At 45.3% G+C, this 27664-nt stretch overlaps 2 protein-coding genes across 2 annotated transcripts; one reads left to right on the top strand and one right to left on the bottom strand.

Moving 5' to 3' along the window:
- The first annotated feature begins 2699 nt into the window (after positions 1-2699).
- lrp12 (low density lipoprotein receptor-related protein 12) lies at positions 2700-18239 on the top strand. The gene is made up of 8 exons (XM_062528712.1): positions 2700-3795; positions 7897-7953; positions 8645-8780; positions 10330-10532; positions 12170-12804; positions 13540-14009; positions 15372-15504; positions 15825-18239. The coding sequence occupies exons 1-8, from the start codon at positions 3708-3710 to the stop codon at positions 16998-17000; spliced, it is 2898 nt and encodes a 965-aa protein (XP_062384696.1). The 5' UTR covers positions 2700-3707; the 3' UTR covers positions 17001-18239.
- Positions 18240-20968: 2729 nt separating this feature from the next.
- On the bottom strand, positions 20969-24576 carry LOC134072182 (dendritic cell-specific transmembrane protein-like). Its single transcript, XM_062528722.1, has 4 exons — positions 24530-24576; positions 22207-23232; positions 21621-21914; positions 20969-21215 (listed from the first exon to the last, which is right to left on the bottom strand). Exons 2-4 carry the CDS (start codon positions 23227-23229, stop codon positions 21138-21140), a joined length of 1395 nt encoding a protein of 464 aa, XP_062384706.1. The 5' UTR covers positions 23230-23232; positions 24530-24576; the 3' UTR covers positions 20969-21137.
- Between the last annotated feature and the right edge of the window lie 3088 nt (positions 24577-27664).

Genomic DNA, 27664 nt, shown 5'->3' on the forward strand with positions numbered 1-27664 from the left:
TCCTGTTTTGTTTTGTTTGCCTTTGTCTTTGGACCTCCATCTCCATAACTGAGGGCAGCACTGATAGACCCCCTTGTGCAAGATAATGTCCTCTGACAGCAGACATTGAGAATGAAGGAAACATTAAAATGCATGATCATCTCAGAAAAGAATATTGATAATATCTATGTTTATCTCTACACTAATATGAATGTGTTGAACAACTTGCGTTGTTTTGTGTCCAGACAGGGACAACACAGTTTATGTTGCTTCCAACACATTCTTTTTAAAGAGTGTATACAAATAACTTATGCATAGATATTTATCTGGTATTATAAATAAGAAATAATGAAAAATAGATGTCATGCTAACCGTGTGCATTTTTCATCATTACAATATAAGAATAAAACCCGTGCCAACGTTTTTGCATGAAGGACAGTAGGCTTCCTCAAAAATATCTCAAAATATCACATACTTTACACACCTTAAGTAGAAATAACATGCTATTTAAGAGTAGCCAAAAGACTTAATACAAAATAGTCCCACTGTTTACATTTTCAGGCTAGGCCAATCTGGATAATAAAACGTTATTTTAGTGGATGTATTACGTCAACCATGATACAATTTATATAGCCATGGGCCACTGAGCCTCTCTTAGCAGGTCAAAAACAGAACAGAGAGATGGTGTCGTTAAGAAGTGGGTGAAAAACTGGGATGACCCTGTGCCAAACACTCTTCAGGGCTGCTTTAATTGCACAGACTGGGAAATGTTAACCCAGGGAGGCAGCCTGGAAGAAGCCACTGAAGTAGTTCACTACTCACTATACTTTCTGTGAGGAGAGGATTGGTCCCAGAAAGACTGTTCTTCTTCCATAACAATAAGACCTGGATCACAAAAGTCCTGGAATCAACTCTGAATGAAAAGAAAATAGCATTCAACTACGGAAAGAGAAATGAGTCTAATAAGCTAAACAAGCACATTAAAGCAAAAAGAGAGTTGAGAAACTCCTCCAGGATGGCAAAGCCAGAGATGCCTGGTGTGTTAAAACACTGGTGGGTCGCCACAATAATTTAACATCATCGATCCACGACTAGTACTGGGACCAAAGACTGTGTAACTATGGCAGAGGACCTCAATCAATTCTAATGCAGATTTGACCAGTGTGATTATACACAGGAGAGGAAGGAGCTAATAGTCAAGTTAATGGCAATGACATACAGTATACCGTAGACACCAGGTGCTTCTGCAGGCAGAGGTTAAGCTCATTCTGAAGAGTAGCCTACAAAGCCGGACTTTGGACAGTGGAAATACTCAATCATCTGCCCTGTAGCCAAAATAAGCAACCCCACCTGTGACAATGACTACCTGTGGCTTTAACGTCCCTGGTTATGAGAAGCTTTGAGAGGCTTACTTTCTCAGCTTCAAAGGGAGGTCAGTACACATGTTGGCCCTCTACAGTTTGCATACAAACAGCACAGGGGTGTGGATGATACCATATTAACTCTGCTACATGGAGCCAAACCTGGAGAAGCCCAAGTAATATGTCAGAATGGTGTTCATGGACTTCTCATGTGCCTGTAACACTGTGCAACCCCACCAGTACTAAGAGGGCTATGTCAAACTTTATGCCTGTATCCCTCAGACTTATGAATGTTTGAACGTCTTTTCATTTATTTATTTATTTTTTATATTTTAGTGTTTGTATGTATAGCCTATGTGGGCTATGTGCTGACGCTTTACAAACACAGTTCCTAATGGGAAAATACAATTATTTGAATGTGAGGTTAAGACTGGTTCTCCATGGTTGTTCCCTTACATAGACCACAGGCCTAGTTGTTTTCTCTCATTCTAACTGCTGGATTCGGTGCGCTCTCCACTGTGATTAATCAGCAGCGGCTGGGGCATGCGTACATGACGCAACATCTGTCGCTTTTTTGAGTCCAGCAAGCATCATTCCAAAAGATACAGCGGAGCTTAGCGCGGACGTTGAGCGGGGACAGATGGACCTGTTGGTTATTCAGTGAGGGACTTCGACAATTGGGCTTTGACAATCTGCATAATAATGGAAATGGACGTTTGAAAGACCATTCTTTTTGACAATGTGGTGTGTGCTTTAACATTGCCCATTGTTACCATTTTGCTTGGCCAGTTGTTTTGTTTCACGTTTTATTTTTTATATAAATAATATTATATTAAATTGTATTCTTTAAAAATGCTAAACGTAGGCCTATTTATAATAGCCTATGTTCTTTATGAGTTAGTTTAAGTAATTGACTTTAGGTTTGTCCGTATGTTCAGTCTGGAAGCCTATTACTTTCACAGGCTAAATCCTTTTTCACTTTTACACTTTCACTTAGGCCACATCATCCGATTGAGAATGAATTAATTTCACCACAGACTATAGGCCTAGGCATATATTATGTAAAGGTATACGCTCCAAAAAATGTTACATAACAATTCTCTGTGTTTTCATCTCTCGGTGGCCACTAAGTCAATAAGGTTGGAAGGACTGAAAAGAGAAAAGAAAATGCAAAGCCAAAGGCTGCCGTCGAGGTTACAATATTACTCGACACACTTTTTCACTAGGCTACATCGTTTCCTCTGTAACTATTGTTAACCAAGCAGATGGAACGTCCTTGCGTTTCGCAAAGCGCTGAAACGTGCGAGTGCATGACGTTGTACAACCTTTCACCTTCACTGAAAGAGGAGAAGGGGGAGTGGAAGAAGAGTGTTGGTGGGTGCTGATACCCGGCTGTAACAACACAGTATCAGCCATATACACGAAGAGATGGCCACAGCAGCTGGGGCCCGAAAATCACGGGCTTGTATCTTGTAGATGATTGGGAATATTACATCGATGTGGCAATGGCTGTATGAAGAGGACCAATTTCGCTTAAGGCGGTGTCGGAATCGTTAGTTATTAACTGGAGGGGCCAGCATCTCAAGAACAGACTGTCCCGTGAACTGTTATTTTTGATGCTTCGTTAGCATAACCATTAGCTAGCTAGCTTTGCACAGTGTTAGCAAGCTTGGAGCTTAGTGGAATCGCAGCTTGTGTAGGCGTCTCAAACAAAACAGTAAAGGGACAGCGCAGTCATGCGTGCTTAGCTTTTAGATTTTAGACAGTGAAGGGCTATTATAGAACAATATATCTGTGCGGTGACGTGTTGGTCCCTCGTTTAAGCGCATGCTCTCTTTTTAGCTTACCGTTAACGGGTTGGAAGCGTAATGTCTTCGTAGCCATGTATGAACGTAGCTAGCTACCAGTAATAGTGATTACAAAGGAGCAGCTAGAAAGACCGCTGACTGAGAATTCAGTGTCTTTGTCTCTGCCTTCACTTTTACGAGAATGAGTGATGGAATGTACCTCTCGTTGTACGGAAATGAAAGTTTAGAAAGATAGCACAGCTGCTAACTATTACCAATACTCATCTCAAATGTGTTGACAAACGTAGCTTAGTGTTCAATCATTTAGGCTAGGTAGCTAGTAGTAGACAGCCAGCGAGTTTCTCTTTGTTGTGTACTCAGCACTCTTGCGTGCTGGAGCTTGTCTCTAGTCTACAGGCTAGCATACCGTTGATTTTTTTCCTGGTCCTTAAATGTTGTGCAGCTTTTCACCATTTAACGCTATTTGTTTGCCAACCAAACTGATTGTAAATGTGATAGCCAGAATTACATGGTGAAGATATCAGCTACAAAGTAGCTACAAACACATTTCAGTTCACATATGTTAGCTATTATGGCCAACACTTTGGGCTCAAATAAGATCTGGACATGGATATTACTACACCCTCTCGTCTTCATCATTTTTGTCGGTAAGTTTGCAATATAATGTACAACTTTTTATTAGGTTAAGATTGCCATTCCCTTAATCGTTCATGACATACAGACAAAAGCAATGTGATTTGTGATAGATTTAACTTATCAGAGATGCATTTGTCTATTGTAACAACTGACGCTATAACAATTTGTCTCTGCTGTCTATTTCAGTCTATGGTCTGTTCTGAACAAAGCTGAAGCCAGACAGTGATTCATAAAATGTTCCCAAAGTGATGTTCAGTAGGCAGCCTAGACTTGGAGACCTTTGGGAAATGTCCATTAGTTTGACTACTACGAAGTTCACAAGTAGCTCCGGTGTCCCGACAATCATGAAAGATGTTCCAGTCTGTTGGGACAATCTAATGAAAGTGTTTTGATCTCTGAGCATTGATCGGATACTTGAAACAAAGACTCACGATTACTGTGGCTTTAAGCCAAAGCCTGTTGTTTGGTAGATAATGAAGAAGGGTATCCTAAAGCCATAAGGAAAAAAAACATTTGATTTTCCATTGTTAACTTGTAGCCAATTGTCCCATGGGTTGCTACTCTATATATTTTTTGTGGATATGTAATCAATCAAAATATGAGTCTACAACCTATGTGGAGAATCTCCTTAGTTTAAGGTTCTGATTAAATATAACTTTAGCTACTGTTAGATTTACCCTTTTCCTGTGCGTAACACTTTTGATGGTGGTGGTTTTCACTTTTAACTGATACTATCAAAGGAAGCCACAGCTGCATTGTTTCGCAGCACCCCCATTGCACCCTCCCCCCTGCCCCCCCCCCCCCCCCCCCCCCAAACACTGCCCAACAACATATGGCTGGTATTTACACTTCTGTTTGTTACTTTGTCTGTCCTGCCCAATAGCTTAGGTTGAAGTGTCATTTAAGCTCCATGTGCACTTGTGTTGAAAATGAATTTTGAACTGTGAGGTCCTCCTCCTGTGGCTTTAATCCCTTTGTGTGGGTTGGGTGCCCATTTGCCAGGGATGGTGGTCGTGTGTCTTTGAGAGAGAAATCCTATTATGTGTGATTCTCCAAAACAAATGAAAGGATAAGAACGGGATGGAGGATAGCCTACATTATAATGTAACAGTAGTACAAATCCATATGGGAAATTGTAACCAGTGTCAAAGTAGCGTAGGCTTCCTGTAGGCCATTTGTGTGACATGGTATTTTAATCCAACCAGGTGAGGGGTTCTTTCTTTATTGTGATGATGAATTCCAGAACTTTGAGTTGTTCTGCTGCCCCTTGAGAACCCCTCACGATTCCTTCTAGAACTCCTACATAAGGGCTGCTTTGTAGAATTCATATTCTATTAAGAATCTAAGCTCTTATGGAGCTTTGGCTGTAAGCCTACAGGACTTGTACTGTCCCTCAAGTACTATTTTGAGCTGTGAGACCCCATTCACCCTTCAGAGCAACAAAGAAAGCCTTCACGACATCCTTTATTGACAGAGGGTCCCAGTTGTGAAAACAGTTTGATATAGAACCTTGAGGTGATTTCGGTGATTTAAATGAGACTTCATTTTCTCTGCTGCAGTTTGCTTCAGGAGAAAATGAATTGGCGAATGAATGTAACTAGGACTTCAGTGGGAAATCAATTCATTCAATTCAACTGCCCCCCCTTCCAAGTCCAGCCATGCCCTCAGCACAAACAATCTCTATTTCTTCCTTGCCACTTGCACTACACATGTTCCCCCAAGTACTTCTGAGGGCAGCTCTCACCGGAATGTCAGAAGCCATTTGTGCCTCCCTCCCTCCCGAAGACTTGCACAGGCAGCATAACAGCGCAATTCTTCCCATCCTCTCAGCAGGGGCCTGCCCTCGCCGTGACCAGCTGAGCGTGACACTCGCGCTCTGGCTGTTCCCCTGACCGGCCGCCAGCTCGCTCGCTCGCTTGCTTGCTTGCTCGCCCACCATGCATAATTTAACCCCCTCTCAGCTGCTCCTCGATTGGAGCACTGGAGTCCATGTCTGTGAGCTGCCTCAACTCGGTGTGTTTTGGGACTCCGGACACCCACCAACAACATACCACGGCCATGGTCAACCACTTGCTTGAGCACATGAATGTTTTAGACAGCAGTCCAGCTCATCCTCTTCAGACATGAAGCGCACTGGGTTGGTGCAGCCAATGCATGTTCAGTGTCAACATTCAATAAGAATGTTTGCATTGGCTGTTATGCAGTGCTCAGCGCACAGTCAGTGCATCAGTGGCAAAGCGACAGACATTGAACTAGTTGTCCCATGACTGCACGAGGCTTCTTTGTGCTGCATTAGCATGGAGAAGTGTGTGGGGCAGGACAGGGAAGTTTCCGATACCCAGCGAGAGAGGAGACGGCGAAAGAGGAAGAAGGTGTGTGAGCAGACTATTAATTGTTTCAAGGAAGTCCAACATGTCCAGAGATCTTTTTTTTTCTCAGTCGCCGTTGCCCGGTCGATAGCAGGTCTGATAAAACACTGTGGCTTTTGAATGGTGGTAGGGTGGAGATCAAACCCTTGGTTTGAATTGGTTGGCCCCTGCTGCTGCCTGCCACGTATTGGCCCTGTAGAGGGCAGGTGTCGTAGAGTTGTGGTGGTGCTAGGCTCGTGTCAATTATAGCAGCTGACGCACTTGGTGGTGAATCAGCAGCACAAGCCAGTGAAGCATGTGCAGACTTGAAAGGCTCGTGCCGGCTGAGCCTGACATATGAAACCGTCCGCAGGTCTTTAAAGCCGACAGCAACATTAGACGGCTTCTGTGGGATTGAAAAGTGTTGTTTATTTTTAAAAAAAATTTTACATCTCAGCGCATTAGCTACTTCTGAGATAAAAACCTAGATAACTGATTCCCAGCAGGCAGACTTGCTTACAAGAGAACCTGTTTGTATTTTTGCTGTGATGCACCGAAAGCTTTTCTGCGGGCATGAGTGAAAAGGTAGCTAAACGTTGCGAAATAGTATTTTTTCCATCAGTGCCACAGTCATGTAATTGACTCGACCTTATCTGTCCTCCTTTGATTTGCACGACAAAAAAAAAATGGAGCATGGTGCAGTGGCTGCTCTGAATCGGGTGTAATCACATCAATAACCCAGCATACACAACCTCCTCCCCTTGTTGGAGCACGCCTCATCGGCATTCCTGTCCGGGCCTCTCCAGAGGCGGCTCCCCGATCTGATAAATAAATAAATAAATAAAAACCCATCCCTGTGTGGAGCTGAAATGTGCAGGCTCACGTCCGTGGGGACGCAACGCCTCGTCCGACACCCATGCTGTTGTCGGACTGGTGGTGCTGGCAGGGGGCAAAGGAAGGAAGCAAGGGTTTATAGCAGGGGCAGTTCACTGTCAAGTGTCCCCTTAGATTAAAAATGAGGTGCTTTTAAGTCATTTTCTAAAAGAACCTGGTTTGAGATGGGCCTCCGGTAGTGATTAAGACATGTTGTGGTCTAGCATCGATTTCCTGTGAGCAATTTCCATTCAGAATGAATCGGGGGGGGGGGAGTCCCCCTACTCGATTTGCCCTTGGAAAATGAGCTGCTTTCTAGAAAATTGCTGCGATCTCAATGTACGGTGGTTCAGCCAAGTCAGCATTATCACAGGGCGTCAAACAGAGCGCAGTGATACACTGACGATGTGTACATTAATCCTGACACTGCCCTAAGTGTTACTGTCCCAGTGTTGAGCGTTATCGCCGCTCGTCGGGTTTACAGTGCCCGCACGAATCCGCTTTGGTTTTCCCGAGCCTCCCAACTCAAAAGCCGTGTGAAATTTCAACCGCCTTCCACCCCCCCTCAGGGCTCAAACTGCTGCTGTGTTTCACAAGACACAACACAGTGTCAAGTTTCATTGATTCAGAGCAGCCTGTACTCCTGGGTGACGTTTTGTGTGGAGTCCAAACACAGAGTAACAGATGCCGCAACTTAACCACTCTGTTCCCTTAACAAGCCACCACGGCGTCCCCCCAGGATCCATGTCATTAGGCTCAGTGCAGATTCAGAATGTGCATTGCATTAAACAATGAAGGCTTAATAATGTATCTGAAATGCAATCTATAATGATATTATACCACTCCACTCAGCTCTCTCTCACCTTGATGCTTTTTTTTTTTTTTTTGCAGGAAGTGCAGTTTGCTCCCAGCACAATGAAAACGTCTACGTATCAGGGATTTCAAATGGTACGTTAAACACACACACATCGCCTCGGTTATTACTGGCCGTATACCCTCCTTTGTTAAGGCAGTGCCTTAATTTCCCCCGGGTTGAATAAAGTAGCATCCATATCTAATCTAATTCTGAGCCCACTTTCTCTCTCATTTTGCATGAAGTTCACTATCTTGTATACATGCATTATTTAATGTTATATTAGGCTATATATTATATTATATTATATTACTTGTACATTTGTAAACCTGATCATACCTGATGCCTAATTGATTCATAATATTATCACCCATGGATACAGTCAGACTCTTTTACCAGGCAGGCAGGCTTGGGAATTGGTGACTGTTGATCCATTTGCTGCCCTGAAGCAGTGGGTTTTCTGTTGTTAACCCAGAGAAAAGAGGTTTGCCTCTCAGCAGCTGTGTGCTATTGATAGCCCTGCACATTCACTCCCTGGAGGGGATGTTTTGACACAACCCCCTCCACTGTCAGAGGGACTGTGGGCTCGGGCTGTTGCCGTCCAGAGGTGCTGAGAGACAGTCCAGACAAACATAGTCACCCAACCATGGGGGCCCTCTGTTAGAAGAACTACGTCTGTTACGTCTGCATGAATATGACCTGTTAACGTGTTTATGTCATAACAGGTGTTAACTCATTCTCTCAATCCCTCTGTGTGTGTGTGTGTGTGTGTGTGTGTGTGTGTAGCTTGTGGCGATGTGGCCGAGTTGATCCGAGCGTCCAGCGGGGTCATCACTAGTCCCGGCTGGCCGTTTGAGTACCCGTCCCGTGTCAACTGCAGCTGGAACATCAGGGCCAACCCCGGAGAGATCATCACCATCAGGTAAGAGCACCTGACCTTACGCTACGGATGGGCATACTGTGCTTAATGAACCTACTAGAGGCATCTTGCTGAAAGTTCTTTCAAATCACTGTTACGTAAGGCAATATCATTTCACTCAATGATATTGCCTTAAGATGAGTGGCAAGCGTGTTCATGAATTCGGCTAGCGATAACGGCTGGTTTTCTTCTCAGTAGCTAGACCCATAGTAGTAGACGGGCCTTATTCCAAATGCTGACATGACTGATCCTCCAGGCAATGTTGGGCCGGAGCCATAACATGCATTATGTACCATACAACCTCTGACAGTACATGGGAGGGATGGGCTTTTTTATCTGACCGCTGCACTCTTCAATACATCTTTCTATCTGTCTCTCTCTCTCTGTCCCTCTCTCTCTCTCTCTCTCTCTCTCTCTCTCTCTCTCTCCCTGTCTCTCTCTCTCACTCTGTCTCAGCGCAGACGATTGAGTGTGTTTTCACCCTGCTGTGCATGTTCTGTTCTATTTTTTAAAAGCCTCTCGGAGCTCTGACGGTGGGAGCTGTGCCTGGGCTTATTTGGGCGTGAGGAAGTGACGCCACTGGGTTGATGCTCGGGGGGGGGGGGGGGGGGGGGGGGTTTGAGGATGCTCTCCAGGATGCGCTCCTCACTTCCATAACGCTCTTGCTCACGTTCATGCTCAACGTTTGACAGAAGCATAGTGTTATTTACCTAGACACTGCTGTCTTGTCTGTCTGTCTTTCTTTCTTTCTTTCTTTCATTCTTTCTTTATCATGTATTCTTCCCTCTTTTCTCTGTCTGTCTCTTTCTGTGTCTCAGTCGCTCTTCCCTTCGCTCTCTGTTGTAAGGCAGTGTCCATGGTTACCGACATATAAATAGAATCCCTGGTTTTATTTTTTGTTCGGGACATGATTATTTTGTGGCTTTACTGTCTTTACTGAGCGGAAAACCAGGAGTGTTTTGACTGCGCTCGTTGCGTCGCAATTTAAGCTATTCTGGCCATTAGTGCACAGAACTCATTAGTGGATTTACGGTCCTGTCATCAGTGATGCATCATTTCAAAAGCACCACACACACACACACGCACACACACACACATGCACACGCTCTAAACGTCAGCTCCCTGCTCTGGTTATTTGCGGTGCAAGTGACTAGAAGGAATAAACAGGCATGGGTTTGGCTCTGGCTGTAGTATTAATCAATCATAAATCCGAAATGTTGCACAGTGAAATAGTAGCACTGCCGCCCAGCCATGCTAGTAAGCATTTGGGGCTGTGCATGTTATGTTGTCAAGTTTGCCACAGTTCCAGAACATAATATTCTCTCACAAGTCAGCTTGAAATCATGAGGACTTCGGTAAATATTACGGCTACGGTATTAATGACAATATGAATGGGTGAATTGAAATGTAGTGCAATCACTACTGGTGTTTTGGTGCATTGAAATTGCATGCTTATTCACTAATGCTGTTGATGGCAAATATTCGTACAGGATGGCAATGTGATCATAATATTGTGATTTGGCCCCTCGCCATCTGTCTCCCCTCTTTCCAGCTTTCAGGACTTTGAGATCCAGAGTTCCCACCGCTGCGGGATGGACTGGATCTCCATCGGCGCCTACAAGAACCTGGACGGCTTCCGGGCCTGCGGCTCGTCCATCCCGGCGCCGTACATCTCCTCTCAGGACCACGTGTGGATCAAGTTCCACGCGGACGACAGTCTGACCGGCAAGGGCTTCAGGCTATCTTACATAACAGGTAAGTCTGAGTCTATTTATAGCGCCCTAATGGCCGGCCGATCTCTCGGTGCAGGGGTCACGTGAGCTGGTGGCTGCATGCTGTCTAACCTCTGGTGTCCACACTTCACCCTGTCGCTCTCACTCTCGGACTCTGTCATTCTTTTCTCATGCCCTCTGTCACACACTCTCTCTCTCTGACACACGCACACACACACACACACACACACATTGCTGTCTCTCAACTCTTGCTGCCTTCCTTGCTTTTCAACTTCACTCCCTTTCTTTCAAAATCTCTAATCTCCTGCTGTATCCTCTCTTAGAGTGATGAGTCAATGGCATGTCTACACACTCTCTCTCTCTCTCTCTCTCTCTCTCTCTCTCTCTCTTCACTCTTTCAGTTCCACTCTCTCTTTTATTATCCCTTTTCCCACATTCCCCTTCCCTTCACTTCCTCTCTTCACTCAACCATCACTGGCAGCTCTCTCCACTATATTACTGATATACCACACAACCAGGAAACTACAGAAGCCTGGAAGGGTAAAAACTACATATTTCTCCTGCAAGTTGTTTTCATGGCTTGTTTTCATGGTTCACAACAGGCCAGCCGATTCTCTTTTTTTTTGTAACTTTACATGTCTGTGGTCGCTATAATGACAGGCTATGCCTGTGTACAGAAACATGCCTATTAGAAATGTTGAGTGTTTTTTTTTTTCCCCTTTCCCTTTCCCTATTTCAGTTCCACTAGCACAACAGTCTAGGGTGTTATTCTTCCCATCGCGACATAATAATTGCCTACAAACATTTTGTACATCATTACACAGCCACAAAGATGCTCTTTTAGAACGCTGAAAAAGGGGCCTTTTTTTTCGAGAACGGCCATACAATAAAGCTTTTGTTCAAAATGTGTTTGAATGCGAAGAAACAAATGTCAAGTTCACTTTTTTGTGGCAGCAGAAACTCAGTGACCTCTTCGAACGCGCTTGCCAGTTAGCTTTTAAAATGCTACCCTCTCAGATTTATAGCAATTATGACAATTACAGCTCTTGACATTTTGGTTGAATTAAAATTGGAGTTAAAGTTTCTTTTTTATGTAGTCAGCAAGAATGTTTTCTATTAAAGCCGCCCAGTTCTTTTAGAGGTTCACATAACAGTGAATTCCACAATTTACTGTAAAACCAACATGTTTGTGGCTTTTGGATTTAGCCTGAGGATCAAATAGAAATAAGAGAGATTACTCAGTTTGATTGGAAGCTTAGAGCCTCTTCACAGAGAATAAAATCACATTTTGATATAAAGCAACATATTAACTTCTGAACTCCAATGCAGTATGAAGCCACACTCTTCCTGGGTGTTCCCGGCTTTTGGAGTGCTTCATATTGAGGTTGCTGTTGGGTGCTGGTAAAATTATTACTATTCTGGAAATTATACCATAGTTCAAAATACATGTTATTGATACATTGTGTTTTATTTGCATCCAGTTTTTAGCACAATGTGTAGGAAGGAAGGAAAGTAGTGGAAAATAGGAAAAATCGTGCTGTAGATCCATTTTATTGGGACAAGCCTGGGAGGTTGAGACTAAATAAAAAAGACAAGCCATTTCAGATTTTCCACCCCCATCTACTAAAACCTCGCTCTACTGTTTTTACGCCCTCGCAGGGAAGTCTGAGGAGCTGGTGTGCGAGCCCGACCAGTTCCACTGCGCCAACGGCAAGTGCCTTCCCGAGGCGTGGAAGTGCAACGGCATGGACGAGTGCGGCGACAACTCGGACGAGGAGCTGTGCGCGGTGCCCAACGACCCGTCGGCGCTCTTCTCCTTCCAGCCGTGCGCCTACAACCAGTTCCCGTGCCTGTCGCGCTACACCCGCATCTACACCTGCCTGCCCGAGTCGCTCAAGTGCGACGGCAGCATCGACTGCCAGGACCTGGGCGACGAGATCGACTGCGACGTGCCGGCGTGCGGCGAGCGCCTTCGCACCTTCTACGGCGCGTTCAGCTCGCCCAACTACCCGGACTTCTACCCGCCGGGCAGCAACTGCACGTGGCTCATCGACACGGGCGACCGGCGGAAAGTGGTGCTGCGCTTCGTGGACTTCAAGCTGGACGGCACGGGCTACGGCGACTACGTCAAGGTGTACGACGGCCTGGAGGAGAACCCGCGGCGGCTGCTCCGCGTGCTGACGGCGTTCGACGCCCGGGCCCCGCTGTCCGTGGTGTCGTCGTCGGGCCAGCTGCGCATACACTTCTACGCCGACAAAGTCAACGCGGCGCGCGGCTTCAACGTCACTTACCAGGTGAGTGAGGGGAAAAAACGGCTACAGGCAAAAGCTGAGGTGGTCATAAACCAGTGTTTTAGGATGGAGAGTGTGTGTGTGTGTGTGTGTGTGTGTGTGGGGGGGGGGGGGGGGGGGGGGGGGGGGGGGTGGTGTGTGTGGTGGTTTGTGAGTCTTTGGTCTTTTGGGAAAAGGGGGCAGACTGCGACGGGAACAAGAGCAGACAGATTTGGGACCTGAGAGCTCACAGAAATAGTATCATGTCCCAAGGGTGACATTTAGTAGGCTATCTTACTCCTTCGCAACTCATTTTTTTTTGTTATGGCTAGACATTTTCAAGAATTCTTTCTGACAGACCATGCTAACTTACGGGTAGCAGTGTAGAGCATACACAATAATGTGCATGTAGGCAACCTTAGTCAATCTTAACTGTCGTTATCATTAGACCTTGACTTTTGCACTGAATTAAGTCTGTCCCCAAAAAAAAACAAATATTGAATATATGAATAATGTGTATTGGACTTTGTGTTTGCTACATGTCAGCCATAGTCAGGCCTGATAGAGTTCAGGCGTGGTGCCTGAATTTGGGCTTGAGCTCGGCCATGTACGATGTCAAGAAAGGCTATTCTCTATATTGTCTTTGAATGTGTTTTGATCATTTCAGGCACAGATCATTTCCTGTGCTGTCTATCAGCCCTGCAGAGTGCTGATCTTCTCCTCTTGTCTCCTCTCTGTCTCTCTTGCCCCCCCCCTCAGGTGGACGGCTTCTGCCTGCCGTGGGAGATCCCGTGCGGTGGCAACTGGGGCTGCTACACGGAGGCGCAGCGCTGCGACGGCTACTGGCACTGCCCCAACGGGCGCGACGAGCTCAACTGCAGCACGTGCCAGGAGGACGAGTTCCCGTGCTCGCGCAACGGCGCCTGCTACCCGCGCTCGGACCGCTGCAACTACCAGAACCGCTGCCCCAACGGCTCGGACGAGAAGAACTGCTTCTTCTGCCAGCCGGGCAACTTCCACTGCAAGAACAACCGCTGCGTGTTCGAGAGCTGGGTGTGCGACGCGCAGGACGACTGCGGCGACGGCAGCGACGAGGAGAGCTGCCCGGTGGTGGTGCCCACGCGCGTCATCACCGCCGCCGTCATCGGCAGCCTCATCTGCGGCCTGCTGCTGGTCATCGCGCTCGGCTGCACCTGCAAGCTCTACTCGCTGCGCATGTTTGAGCGCAGGTACGACATTTTTTTTAACCTCCGCCAAGGAGGTATATGTTTTCATCTGTCTGTTTGTTAGCAAGATAACTCAAAAAGTAATGGATGGATGTCGATGAGATTTTCAGGGAAGGTCAGACATGACCCAAGGAAAAAACTATTACATTTTGGGAGTGATCTGTAATTCCGTCGGGATTCTGTCGGCGTTTATGTATTTAGCTTAGTGGTGTAATGGCATGGCCACGTGGTAGCGATCTTAATAGTTTAGGTTCAAATGTATGACAACCTAGGAATAACAATGCAGACGCAGGTCTGCGCTCTCAGAGTGCTTTTCTAGTTTAAGTATTTTTTAGGGCTTTTATCCCTTTAATTGGATAGGATAGTAGAGACAGACAGGAAGCGAGAGGGAGAGAGAGAGTTGGGGTGGGATCCGGAAAGGACCACGGAGCGGAAATCGAACCCGGGTCGCCGGCATGCGGTGCAGGTGCCCCAGCCGTGGTGCGACTGGCTGGGGCACCTGCACCGCATGCCGGCGACCCGGGTTCGATTTCCGCTCCGTGGTCCTTTCCGGATCCCACCCCAACTCTCTCTCTCCCTCTCGCTTCCTGTCTGTCTCTGTCGCACCACGGCTGGGGCCCAGGTATGACATTTTCAGATCCGCAGACATTCAGAACGCAGCATTAAGCAATGGCTCGATGGTCCGGTTACAAGTTAAAAAGTGTGCCATGCATGTAGTTTGGCCTGTCGGCTGTCGCTGGCCCATTTGGGCCTGTGTTTCTGCCAATGACGGGCCCTGTTCACTCTACCTGTAACTGGTTGAAGTGAAGCTTATAAGGTTTCTAAAAGATGGAGGGGATTCCTATTAGTGGCATGGAAAATGCGTGGGAGAAAATTGAGTGGGAGAACGAACGTGCTACACTGACCGAGGTGACAGGCTGTGGTTGTTTGGTGAATGGAAATAGCAAAGTAGTCCACAACTGTTTAACAGGACAGAATCTGGTATGGATTTGCAGAGGACTCTGCACTCTGAGAGGGGGTGTGAGAGACTATTTGAAATGAATGAGTAAATGGAAAGCGTGCATGTGGGGGTGTTAGTGGTGGGGCATTTTGGGTTGTGTCAGTAAAAGAATGTAATGGCTGCAACACTGCTTTTAGCTCCCATATTTAATGTTTAATAATAAATAAAGAAAGAAAGAAAGAAAAAAGAGGCGCAACATTTTGACCCTGCTGGGTCTTCTTCAGGCGAAGATTACACACAGTTTGTGGAACTCATCTAAATGAGAAAAAAAGCTGTTCAGGGTCGTTAGGGTTCAGGAAGACAGGGGAGTAATGTGGGCAGACCAGGCATGTTCCCTGTGGTTAACCCAGCTGTGGTCCCCGCAGGTCTTTTGAGACCCAGCTGTCCAGAGTGGAGGCGGAGCTTCTGAGGAGAGAGGCGCCCCCGTCCTACGGTCAGCTCATCGCCCAGGGGCTCATCCCACCTGTGGAGGACTTCCCTGTCTGCTCTGGCAACCAGGTGAGTCTACATGTACGGTACGGTACACACATCTCTAGCTCAGCTTCCCCATTAGAAATGAATCCTTCTTTACAGTAATTAATCCAGAGATCATGGAGTGTGGGATGAAGTTAATGTGGCGTTAAATTAAAACAGATAAATGTCGCTGTAGTGCAAAACATTTATTGTGGCCAATGCTGTGCTTATGATCTGCATCTAAATCTAGCTGAGTGCTTCATCATCCGACTCTTCAGCTCATGTCATCTGTGTGCTGCTTGTATGGGATTGGGATTAGTGTTAATCTACGCGTGTGGTGTGTGTGTGTGTGTGTTAATCTGCAGGCCTCTGTCCTGGAGAACCTGCGTCTGGCCGTGCGCTCGCAGCTCGGCTTCACCTCCATCCGGCTGCCCACCTCCGGCCGCCACCGCAACATCTGGCGCCGCCTCTTCAACTTCACGCGCTCGCGGCGCTCCGGCTCCCTGGCGCTGGTCTCCGCCGAGACGGACGACGGCTCCGGAACCGGGACGGGCGGCGGCAGTGGCGGAGGGAACGCCGGAGGAGGCTCGACCCGGGACCCCGAGCGCCTGCTGGGCTCTCACCGCGGCCTGCTGCCCCTCGACTCGGACGACACCGACACGGAGAGCGAGCACCCGCCTCAGCGCCGCGACACCGTCGGAGCCGTGGGAGGAGGAGGAGGAGGAGGAGGAGGGGTTACCGGCCCCGCCGCTCCCCTGCCTCAGAAAACCCCGCCGGTCACCGCCGTGGAGGCCATCGTGTCCGTGACCACCAGCCTGCCCCAGCTGTCCGGCCGGGAGAGCAGCCTGGTGGAGAGCCTGTCGGAGAGCTCCGGGACCATCACCACGTCGGCGCTGCCCCAGCGCTCCATCTCGACCTCGTCGATGAGCAGCAGCAGCAGCAGCAGCGGCAACAGCAGCACCAGCGGCGGCGGCGGCGGGAGTCCAGGGGGCCGGAGCCAGCTCAGCAGCGCCCTCAGCAGGATGACCCGGGGCCTGCGCTGGGTGCGCTTCTCCCTGACGCGCTCCTCGAGCAGCGGCGGCGGCGGCGGAGGCGGAGGCCGGAGCGGGTCGGGCGGCGCCGGGCCCAACCACAGCCCCCTGAGGCAGCTGGAGCACGGCAGCAGCGGCTGCGGCGTCGGCTCGCTGGGCGTCGGTGGTGGCGGCGGCGGCAGCGCGCGGGAGGACGAGGACGATGTGGAGCTGCTCATCCCCGTCGCCGACGTGCCCTCGGTGGCGCTCTCGGACGGCGGCGTCCTCGCCGACTGCTCCAGGCCCCTGCTGGAGGGCTTGTCCAGCCCCGGCGAGCTGGTCAGCGTGGGCCCGCTGCTGGCCTCGTCCCCGGTCCTGGCCTCGGCCGCGCTCCGAGGGCGGCCGCTGGCGGGCCGGGACGGGCCGTGCGAACACTGCGGCATGGTGCACACCGCCCGCATCCCCGACGCCTGCCTGGAAGCCACCGCCAAGACGGAGACCAGTGACGACGAGGCCCTGCTGCTGTGCTGAAACGCCCCCCCCCGCCCCTCCCCCTAAACTCAGCTTAGCTGGCTGACTGACTGTCCCACACAGTTGTACCCCGACCTCGACCCCGACCCCAGCCCCAATCCTCTGCTTCGCTCTTTCTCTCTTTCTCCAAGTTGTCCCCATCCCGATGCCTGGATGGGCATTGTCAGTGGGCTGTACTGGTCAAAAGAAGCTCAGAGCGCCCAGTGATTTGTGACAAAGCTATAGGAAAGTTAAGAAGAAATGTACGGATATTAAGGATATTAAATGTCTTTTCGGAACTTTGGTACGATACAGATGGTACATTACCCATATTCAGTGGCCGTCTTATTCCCAGATTCTTTCTGCTAGCCCTGAACACTACAAGCCACTGTGCAATTTTTGAGTGTTTTTGAGTATTCTCTCTAGAGTGGAGAATGACAGCTTATGTATGGAAAAGTTTGAAGCTTAGGTCAAGGTGGGTTCGAAACTCCTTAAGTGGACCGGTACGTATGGTGAGGGGTAAGGCTGTGTTGCTCTTTCAATTTTGTCCTTAACACTGTTTAGAGAGATTTCAGCCAAAAATGACTCAAGTTGGTACTATTAGGACAGTTGAACATGGGAGAAATTTCTATTTTTTTTCCTTTTATTTTTTTCCCCCTCGTTTTAAATTATTATTTAACATTTCATTATAACTGTAAAGGTAAGGGTTTGTATTTCAAGGTACGAGATGACAGCTGTGTGGGGGGAAAACTGCACCGTGTGATCATGACCTCCCTGTGCTACCAAGCCGTGTTACATTTCGGTGTTGTGGAGGTTGTCTCGCAATCCTGTAAGGTAACAACAGCCCTGCCTGACGCGGTGTCACACGGTCAGGCGCCATTTCTGTTTCTACAAGGGAAAAAAGTGAATTTGAGAAATTACAGTTTCTAAGGACTTTACATGGTTTCCAAAATGGCCACCGATGTCCGTTGTATTTATTGTTTTTTGTTTGTTTGTTTGTTTGTTTGTTTGTTTGTTTTTTGTTACTGTTTGGTAACCTCAATGTTTTGGTACTGAGAACAATTGTGTGAGTGTGTGTATATTTATTATTCTTATTAATTTTAATTTCAGTAGCGGTTACTTGAGAAGCATGTTTTAACTGTCTTGTGCTTTTTTGTTAAGTGATATGGTGTTGATAAAATATGAATAAATATAAATAAATAAATATATATATGTAATTGTTTACTGCACTAAGGAAATAAAAACAGCATTCATAAATCAGTTATGTGGTGGGAGTCTCCTTTAGGGATCTTGCTGTTGTATTATACATCTAGATGATATTGTGTTTTCAAATTATTCAATTTAAATCATTTTACCTTGACCCAACTTTATTTTGCGGTAATCTTTTTTCACGTTTTATTTTTCCATCAACAGACAGACATTAAAAGTGTGGTCCTTGATAGCAATGTACTACACTTCCTCATATTCAGTGAAGTTCTTCACGTGTTCCTCTGCCTGTCATATGTGTGTCTGTCTGTTGTCATGCATAGTCCTGGCTTTGTTCGTTTGAAAGAAAGTGGCTGGGACCCAGCCCCAGACCATGCGTTATTCTAGCAGACACTTTACCTAAGGAGCGTAGACAGTGAAGGAGCTACTTTTCCTTCAACGTGAATATTACACATTCATATTCCTTTACACATCATCCACAGTGTACTGTGCACATTTGACACTAGAGGGCCTTGTTTTTCGGTCATGATATTGTGTGGTACTCAGACGCCACTCTGTGGTGTGATGGAGAAGCTTATCTCACTCAGATCTGGAAGTACTCATGTCCTTGTCTTGACCAGCTAATCTGGTTAACTTGTGCAAATTGTTGTGTTAATTTGCACAAGCATTCCTTTCTCATCAACTGTTAGACAACAAGCATAGCACTGCTTACAACTGTCCGCAGTGGGCCCTAAACACATTTTAGTTTTTGTTCGTCATCAACTTCATTATGTCCATTTTGTTTAGAAAAATGGATGTTGCAGTGTGGACATTTCGAGGAAATCTTTGCTGTTAGCAGAAGGACAAAGAGGAAGGCATGGGAGGAACTCACAGAGGAAAAATGGTAAACTATTTTCATCTACAGATTGCTCTCCAGCACGGCTAGCCACACCGTGTCAGATCAGACCGCACACATCTTCGCCACAGATACACTGTGCGTATACTGTGTGTACTCATTACCTCACGTTTACACCATTGCAGCTAAACCGGGCAGCTTATCACTCGGGCGCTCAAAATAGCTCAGGCTGGCATGACACGGCATTTATCTCATGCACAGCCACTGTAGCCTAGTGTGTTGCCAGTTTTAGAGAGTCTCTCTCTTACGGCAACAAACATCAGCATAGCATTCAGCATCAAGTGTAATTCAGTCTGTTTCACAACAATGAATATGTGGAAAGGCCTGCAGCTTAATGTAACTCCAAGACAGTGTTGCCGAATGCCTGTTAATGTACACCAATTGTCAAGTCTTTTAATTGAAAAAAATATGGCTACACATAAATGTGTAGTTATTTTAATTTCCTCAAAACACACAAACTACTATAGGAGGTATGCTACTCTGAATACAGACTACGACTGGTAGTGCAAATCTATTTCACAGTGTCCAGGTGTCTGGCCTAGTTGATGTTAATGATGCCTTAATTGGCAGGGTAAAACATCTTCCTGTTTCTGTCTTTCCTATAGACTGAGCTGTTCTAGAGGAAGTTAGTTTACACAGTGGCGACATCTTGTAATAGGCTATGACTAAGCCTGGATGCTTCAAAGAAGAAACCGTAGCACACCAGCAGAAAGATAATGCACATTATTCTGTAGATGGGTGAATGTATATTTGGATATGACTTCTCTTTTCTGAAAATTTCAGTTCTTCATTTGTCGAATGATAAAATAAAGAGGCAAAGAAGACTGAAAGTGACAACTGATGTCAAATTCAATACAATTATAACAGTGAACATTTTCTTGGTTTATTTTAAGGAGTTTTGACTGTTTTGCTCTTTTCACATTTTTGTTTGAAGCCCTGACATGACAATGGACTAAATTTAATACCTAAATGAATACATGCAAACAGCATGCAAGTTAAACACATTTGTTAGTTAATAATTAGTACTGAACTTTTTCACTGATAACAAACAGTTAAAATTATGAGCAGAAAGTACAAACAGAAATGTAAAATGTCATTGTGAATTTATATGCAGTTATCTTCTATAGATTATCACAAGCAGACTGCGTCAAAGCTGCTAATCTGTGCACCCTTCACCTGTGTTGCAAATTAATGTCAGCTTTTACAGTGGTGTCAAGGCCGTAATCATGATAATCAAAATAATCACTTGTTACAGACTGGAATATGGTACGCTAAACAGTTAAATATCTGATAGAGAAAGGGTGGGCATGAGGTGATATCTCAGTTAATCGAAAAAACTTGATTAAAGAGACTGACTTCACATGGTTATGGTTATGGTTATGGTTATGGTTGCTTAGCAGACGCCTTTGTCCAATAATCCTTTGCACAATAATCCTCTTTTGAGCAATCTTAATGCTTAATATTTATGAAAGTTGTAGAATACCATGAAAAAAATCAGATGTACAGATCATTATCTGGTCCGCCCTTCCTCATTTGATCAGTGCTCTTTTTAAGTTGAACTAGGACTGAAAACAAGAAAACAGGCCGCACTATGCATAAGCTTTCACCATTTATTCACACAGACGCGTCTGTGTAAATAAATGGTGAAAGCTTATGCATAGTGCGGCATGTTTTCTGGTTTTCAATGATAGTTTATACTTCGGTCAGCACTCTAAAAATGTTTATATGTCTGTGAAGCCTGCTCCTACCTTTACGAAGTTGAACTAGGACACCATGACTAAGCTATTTCTAACACAAATGCATACCCAGAACGCACGAGCAGATGTTGCACAACTAAGTTTATTTTCTATACCAATGCACAGATGTTCATGTGAGTATAGTTGTGTTTAGACATAATGGCACACGAGAAAAGAAGAAAAACATTATTATTAATAAACATTTTTGTTTAAAAGAAAACATATAAACATATCGCCCCATGCATTTGTGCATATAATAGGATCACAGAAACTGATTTCACACCCCATGCACATTTGTTCCCCCAAATGTTGATTTCATGGCTACAGTCTTGGATTCTCATGAAGTTGAAGACCGTCGACTGTTTTATTTGGGAAAAATATGGGAAACCAGAATTTCACCTGCAAAAAAAGAGAGACAATGACATTTTTGTTTATGTAATTTAGCAGATGCTTTTGTCCAAATAACTTAATATAACAATGTAATAGTTAAAATGAGCAATAAATAGTTATAGAAAGTTGGTAATGTTACATTAAGGATAGTAATGATGACAATAATGTCAATAGAATGATCAATAATGAAAATAAACAAATAAATATACAAATAAAGCAGCATTTTGTAAAATGTGACTGTATTGAAACAGCTGACCCCACCCTTCCTTTGTATGTCACATTGCAAACGATTAACTATTCAATCAAAACTTTTAATACTATAATAGATTGCTAAGCTTCTGAGTAATGCAATTGATTTGATGCCTTAAAACCTAGGGATGACCGCTGCTGTGGAAGCTAATTAAAGACACTTACATTCGTTGCATAGCTCACAAGGGTACTTTTGAGGGCTCTCAGTTTCTTTTTGGACCTCTTGCGTACGATCTTAGCATGCAGGTGTTGGACCCTGTCTGCTGAGCAGTCGTCATAGAATTTCTCGATCAGCAGCATCTTGGCTTGGAGGAACTTGGGGGAGAGCAGGCCCATGATTGCCAGGACAACCAGGATGACTGACAGCGGAGCCAACCACTCAGAGAGGAGGAAGGTGGGCTGGGGCAGGCACTCTTTCTTAAACATCTCAATGGAGTAGAAGAAGGCCATTGGGGCCCCCTAAAAAGAGAAGGGTCTCGTTAGATCCTCAATGTGTTGTTCAATAATTTGACATCCCTTTAGATCTACTAGTTGAGAATAGTTCCCTTTGGATCATCCCTTCGATGTGCACATTTATGCACCTCATAGCACGCCTAACAATAACTGCACATAGACATATTATCAAGTAACTTATGCTGTAAAGGAATAGGCGCACATGAAAAATGATACTACATATCCACGCTGCCTTGTGTTGGGGCCACTGCACTTTTGTATGCGGTGTGTGTTCTTTGTCTGTGGCCTGTATACTTACATTCAGAGATACCTTCAGTGGGACCTCAATGGGCCTGAACTGTCTCATGTGCCTGTTGACCGTCTGGATGATCCAGTAGAGTAGGGCGTCCAGGCCAATGAGTGCCGACCAGGTGAGGAGGTGGACGACCACCGGGAGGAAGAACATCAGGATACTTTGCCCGTCACTGAGCGTCGGCCGAGCAGAGGGGACGGACGGGTAACGCTTGGCCTCCTTCTTGGTCAGCGGCAGGACGTGAGGCCTCCCCTCTGACCTCTGTTGCTCGTCGTACCGCACAAACGCAGGGGTGATGTAGGAGTTCAGGAACCTCTTGTTTTGTCTGCACATCTTGAGGAACAGGACGGTCATCAAGGCCAGGACGAGGACGCCGATCCCCGGGGTCACCCTGCTTCCGACGGAGCTCACCGCGTCGTAGATGGCCTCTGCCTTCTCTGCCGTGGCGTTCAGCATCTGCGTGGCCTCCTGGAGCTTCTCCCGAGCCTCGTCTGACTCGGCATAGCCGTCCACTCTGGTGTCCACACTGAACGAAACGACACCCAATTCAAAGAAATTTGACATTCTGTCGCATGTCCGCCGGATCATGTTCACTTGGGTCTGCAAGGGCGAGGAGGGCAGTTCCTGAACTTGCAACTGGGTCTTAAGGTTGCACACGATGCTCTGGGCCACGCTCTGGAGGTTCCGGAAGGTGTTGCCGACGTTCCACAGGAGCACCAGGCCAATGCCGGCAGCCAGGAGGAGGTTCCGGCCCTGCTGGAGGGCGCAGGAGACGAGGAAGAGGAGTGCGAAGCAGCGCACTCGCTGGGAGACGAAGAGCGCCGAGGTCAGGAGCAGGACGGTACAGCCAGAGATGATTCCGCTGACCTGCAGGCTGTACTGGAGGGAGTAGAGGAGACCCAGGAGGAGGAGAAAGCCCAGCAGCAGGCTGAGGAGGAGGCAGGAGAGGAGGTGCAGGGAGATATCCCTGCAGCCTGACCTGTGGTCAGTGGTGAAAAGCCTCACCAGATGTGGGAGTACCGAACCCATACTCTGAAATGCAAGCAGTACAACACATTCTATTCTGAAAGTTTGTGACTTAGATTAGTTTCCCACAAACTCTCCTGCATTGATGTCAACACATTGCCCTTGAGTTGATTTGTGAAGGTCATTGGATCGAACATTTCCAATTTCCATGAGGTGTATTCAGTTTAGTTCAGCAAGTAACTTTATTATTCCAAAGGGGAAACTTGTCTTGCAGACAGGTAGGCTACACAAAACCTCAAAGTACAAATCAAAGTACAGCATACAGCACAGACGACTGACTAACTACAGTAGACAACAGGACAGGACAGACAGTACAAGAAGAGATCACCACACACTAGCCAATGTACTGAATGTGGGCACACTAGACACAGTACTGTATTTGTGCAAACTCAGCAAATTTATTGCACTTGGAAAAGAGGATGTTTCGGTCCTATTTCTCTTACAAAATAGGACTCGGGTGCTTTGTGAAATCTATGGACGACTGTAGCCTTACGGAGGACTTGCCTCTCATGAAGAGCCATCAGGGGTGTCTGAGGGGTGCCTTTGATACCAGCAGGGCTCGCCTTCTGTTTAACTAATGCCAATACTTCCGTACCACAGAGAGAACAGACTGAATAAAACACTTGTAAAATAGTGACATCGTTTCTTTGTTTACATTAATTTAACTTCCTAAGAAAGCACAGACATTGCTGTCTTTTCTTGCAGGCTGCTATAGAATGTGCATCACATTTCAGTCTGTTGTCAATTATAGTTCCCAGATATTTATAATGGTCAAGAAATGTAATGCCACTCCCTTTAATGTAGGTCTATGGTGGCGAGTGAGATGGATACCTTCTTAAATCACTGACTATCTATCTTTGGCCTGGTTTAGGACCGTGTACCAAATAAATGTTGCCATTTCATCCATTGTAGCAAGAGGAATGATTCTTGCTATCTGTTTGTGACGTCATTGGTGAACTAAAGGAAAAAGCTCAGGCACCTTTATCAGAGCTCTCCGGCACTTCATCAGAATTCAAGCATGAGCTTAGTAATTGAAGATTTGAAAGATCTATTTACCAGGACATAGAACATTTCAGATGACTTCAGGCACATTTCCTTCCTTTAAGAGCTGCATTGGCTTAGTGTTCAACACTTCTGTCAGCTAATTAGATTTTAGCAGTATATGTAAGATTGTGCTCTACAGGTATGCTGTCTTAATGACTCATTTCTGTTAAATTGTCGGTTCTAAATTCAAATAGAGCAGTGCACCCAAATATCGTTAAGTGAATTTAAAAGTGAAAACCCAGTGAAATGTCACACTTACCTCAGTTTGGGGTATTCCAGATGGAGGATTCGATTTCACTGTTTCCAACATCCTCTGTCCACTGAGTGTGATAGGCTAACTGTGTTTCCTCAATCACACTGACCACCCTTTGACTAGTTTCACAATGAAGCAGAACTCCTCTTTTTAAACTTTACACATATTTTTATTTTATAAAGTAATTTGGAGAGAAATTTGGCATGTATTGAATGTTTTTTTTTTTTTACTGATTTTGACTGATTTTTAGATAACGTGTTATAAATTGTAAGAAGTCATCAAAATTCCAAATAACCCCTGAATGTACATTCATTAATGTTGCATTTAATGTACTGCAGTCTTTAAAATTGTGTTTTTTTCTCCAAACAATGGTGAAAAACAAAATAATCAATTGACTTTAATTATTTCTTGATATGTTTAAGGGCCCATAAATACAATAGTCACATTGATGAGAGGCATGTTAGCAATTTTTGAAAAGGAACATGCATGTGTGTGTACAGCACCACCCTGTGGTTGTGTAAATGCATAACATGTCAGGAAGCTTACTTTCTTATTTAAAGGGGAACTATGCAGGGGGTTTTTTGTAGCTTAATTTACCTAAACTGAACAGCTTCGGGGTCATTGGCCATTCAATATGACTTCCTTCAGGTTGAATGGTGGCCGTTTCGCTTTTACCTATGGTCTGTGAGAGGAAAAAACACCTTTGCAACTTTGGGACCGGTGGACCGGTGCACAGACAAACAAAGTCTCGCAGCCTCACGGTCATGCTCATGAAAAGGCAGACAGACCAATTAAGGTGTTGTAAAATATACACGCTAAAGCTGTAGGGGAAGCTCTGCAGAGAAACCTGCAAGACCGGCACAGTTCCTCTTTAGCTTACAATTAACTTTCAACATTGACATAAAAGAGTGGAAGGACACAAAAGTAGTAAATGTATTTTATTTTCTCAAAACAAGAAACAATTAAAAATTCATATTGTGTGGCATTTTTCTCAATCCCATGAAACATACAGTGAGCATCGTTTCTTCCTTGACAAGCAGCGCCTGTTCATTTGAACATCACAGCAAGAAAAAACGCTACCCAGTCCAGTCACTCCTCACATCGCAGTCCTTCTATGGCTCTGAACCATGGGATCCTTTTTTTTTATATTTTATAATTTTCTTTATAACAATATTAAAATAAAATATACTTGCAACCTTATGTATTTTTTTTCTCCTAGTCAATCTCCATTAAATATAAAATTTTCTTTATTCTCATTTTTCTTTTTTTTCCTTTATGAGTACCAGGAGGTGGAATGTTGTGTTGAATGTCTGAACCTTCAGCCATGTAAACCCCAACTAAATCGGTGGTTGATTACAATCGGAGAATTTGGGGAGTGGGAGACGTGTGTGTGTGTATATAGATATATATAGATATATGGCTGTTTGTGTGTATGCATGTGGGTATATATGTATGAATTCATGTATATGTGTACTTGTGTATTTCTGGGCAGGGGCGGGATTGTAGGACTTCAGGTTCACATGCACTGTACAAGAAACTGCAAAAAATTTCCCAAACATCGTCTCTATCAAAACATGCTGAGTTAACCTGGAAAAGTGTTTTTCAAGCCATGTTGTAACCCCCCCTGTTTTTCCTCAACATGCTTGGTTGTAATGAATGGAATGGTGTCTCCAAAAACGAACAAGGAGTTTGGGGCACAGGACAACATGAGAATCTGCTTTTTTTTTTCACCATGAGGGTGTGACAGGTATCATTGTTTTTAAAAATGGCCATCGAAAGGAACGGATTAAAATTAAAATGTACAGTTTGCACACAATGTTTCACCTTAAGGCCTGTTCCTCTGCCACATGATATATAATGTACATTTATTTATCGTTTCTTATTCTCTGCCCCATGAATAGGCATTTTTTTTGTTTTTGTCATTAAAAAAAGGTTAGAAACATCCTCAGGCTGCAGTGTCACAGATATCTGTAAAAATACAGAAGAATGGTTTAAAGGATGACAATTACATCTTTACCATGTTGCATTCACTCTCCTTGATAACCATGCACTGTTGAAGTATTCTCTTATTTTATTAAAAACAATTGAAACAACAACTGAAAATGGCTGTTTTTTTGTCATCTTTTTTTCTTTTTCTTTTCATTTTTCTTTCTCTTTTGCAAGTTGCAGCCTCAAGGAAAATATTCTTCCGTATACTTTTTTTTCAGCACAGGTAACTTTTCATCCATGCAAAAAGAAACAAAAATAAAAAGGAAAAGAAAACAGAAAAACAAAAAAGAAAGGAAATTCTTTTTATGAATTTCATACAGTACATCAACAGAGAGAGAGAGAGAGAGAGAGAGTCACTGTGGAACACTGGCGTTCCATCCTTGTTTTATTTTTTTCAAGTCGTTGTTCTCAGATGACACTGGAATGATGGCTGTTTCAGAACTGCCACAAGTTTGGACTCAGACTCTTCTCCAAGGGGCTTCAACTCTTCTAAGGGCTTGTACTTTCCAGTGGGCAGTATGTGTGTGTGTGTGTGTGTGTGTATGTGTGTGGGTGTGTGTGTGTGTGTACGTGCAGCTGTGTGAGGGGTAAGGGGGACTTTATGGTTACTGTGTAGCTGGGGTCTTCATTTGGGGTGTTTTGTTCCTTGCCTGATCCACGGCTTTCCTTCTGTGAATTGTCCACCTGGCCTTGAGCATTGCTTTCTTGTCTTGGTCACAGCTGGGCATGCAGACGTGGCTGCACTGGATCAAAGGTGTGGGGTAAGGAACACTGACACCCTGTTTTGAGTAACACGAGACAAAACAAAAGGATACCTTTCCTTTTTTTTTGTCAGATCAGGGCTTTTGTAGAACTCATTCGTTTGTCAGTTCTTTGCAGTAGTATTTTTTTTATGTCTGTTGTTTTTTTTCTTTCCACTTTAGTTTCATTTTGTGTCTCTTTTTTTTGTTTTCTATTTTTCACTTCCCTCCGCGACTGCTTGACTAGACATGTAGAATCTAGTGATCGCTGAATTCCACCAAAAGCGGCCCCCACTCTTGAGTCCCTCCTTTTTTTCCGGCACTTTACCGCGCGCCGGCCTCTTCCCCCGCCCCCCTCGTCTTTTTTTCCGTTTTTGTTTTTGATTATTGCCCCCCCCCCCCCCCCCCTAGC

The sequence above is a fragment of the Sardina pilchardus genome, chromosome 24, assembly GCF_963854185.1.
Source record: "Sardina pilchardus chromosome 24, fSarPil1.1, whole genome shotgun sequence".
NCBI classification, from domain to species: Eukaryota; Metazoa; Chordata; class Actinopteri; order Clupeiformes; family Clupeidae; genus Sardina; species Sardina pilchardus.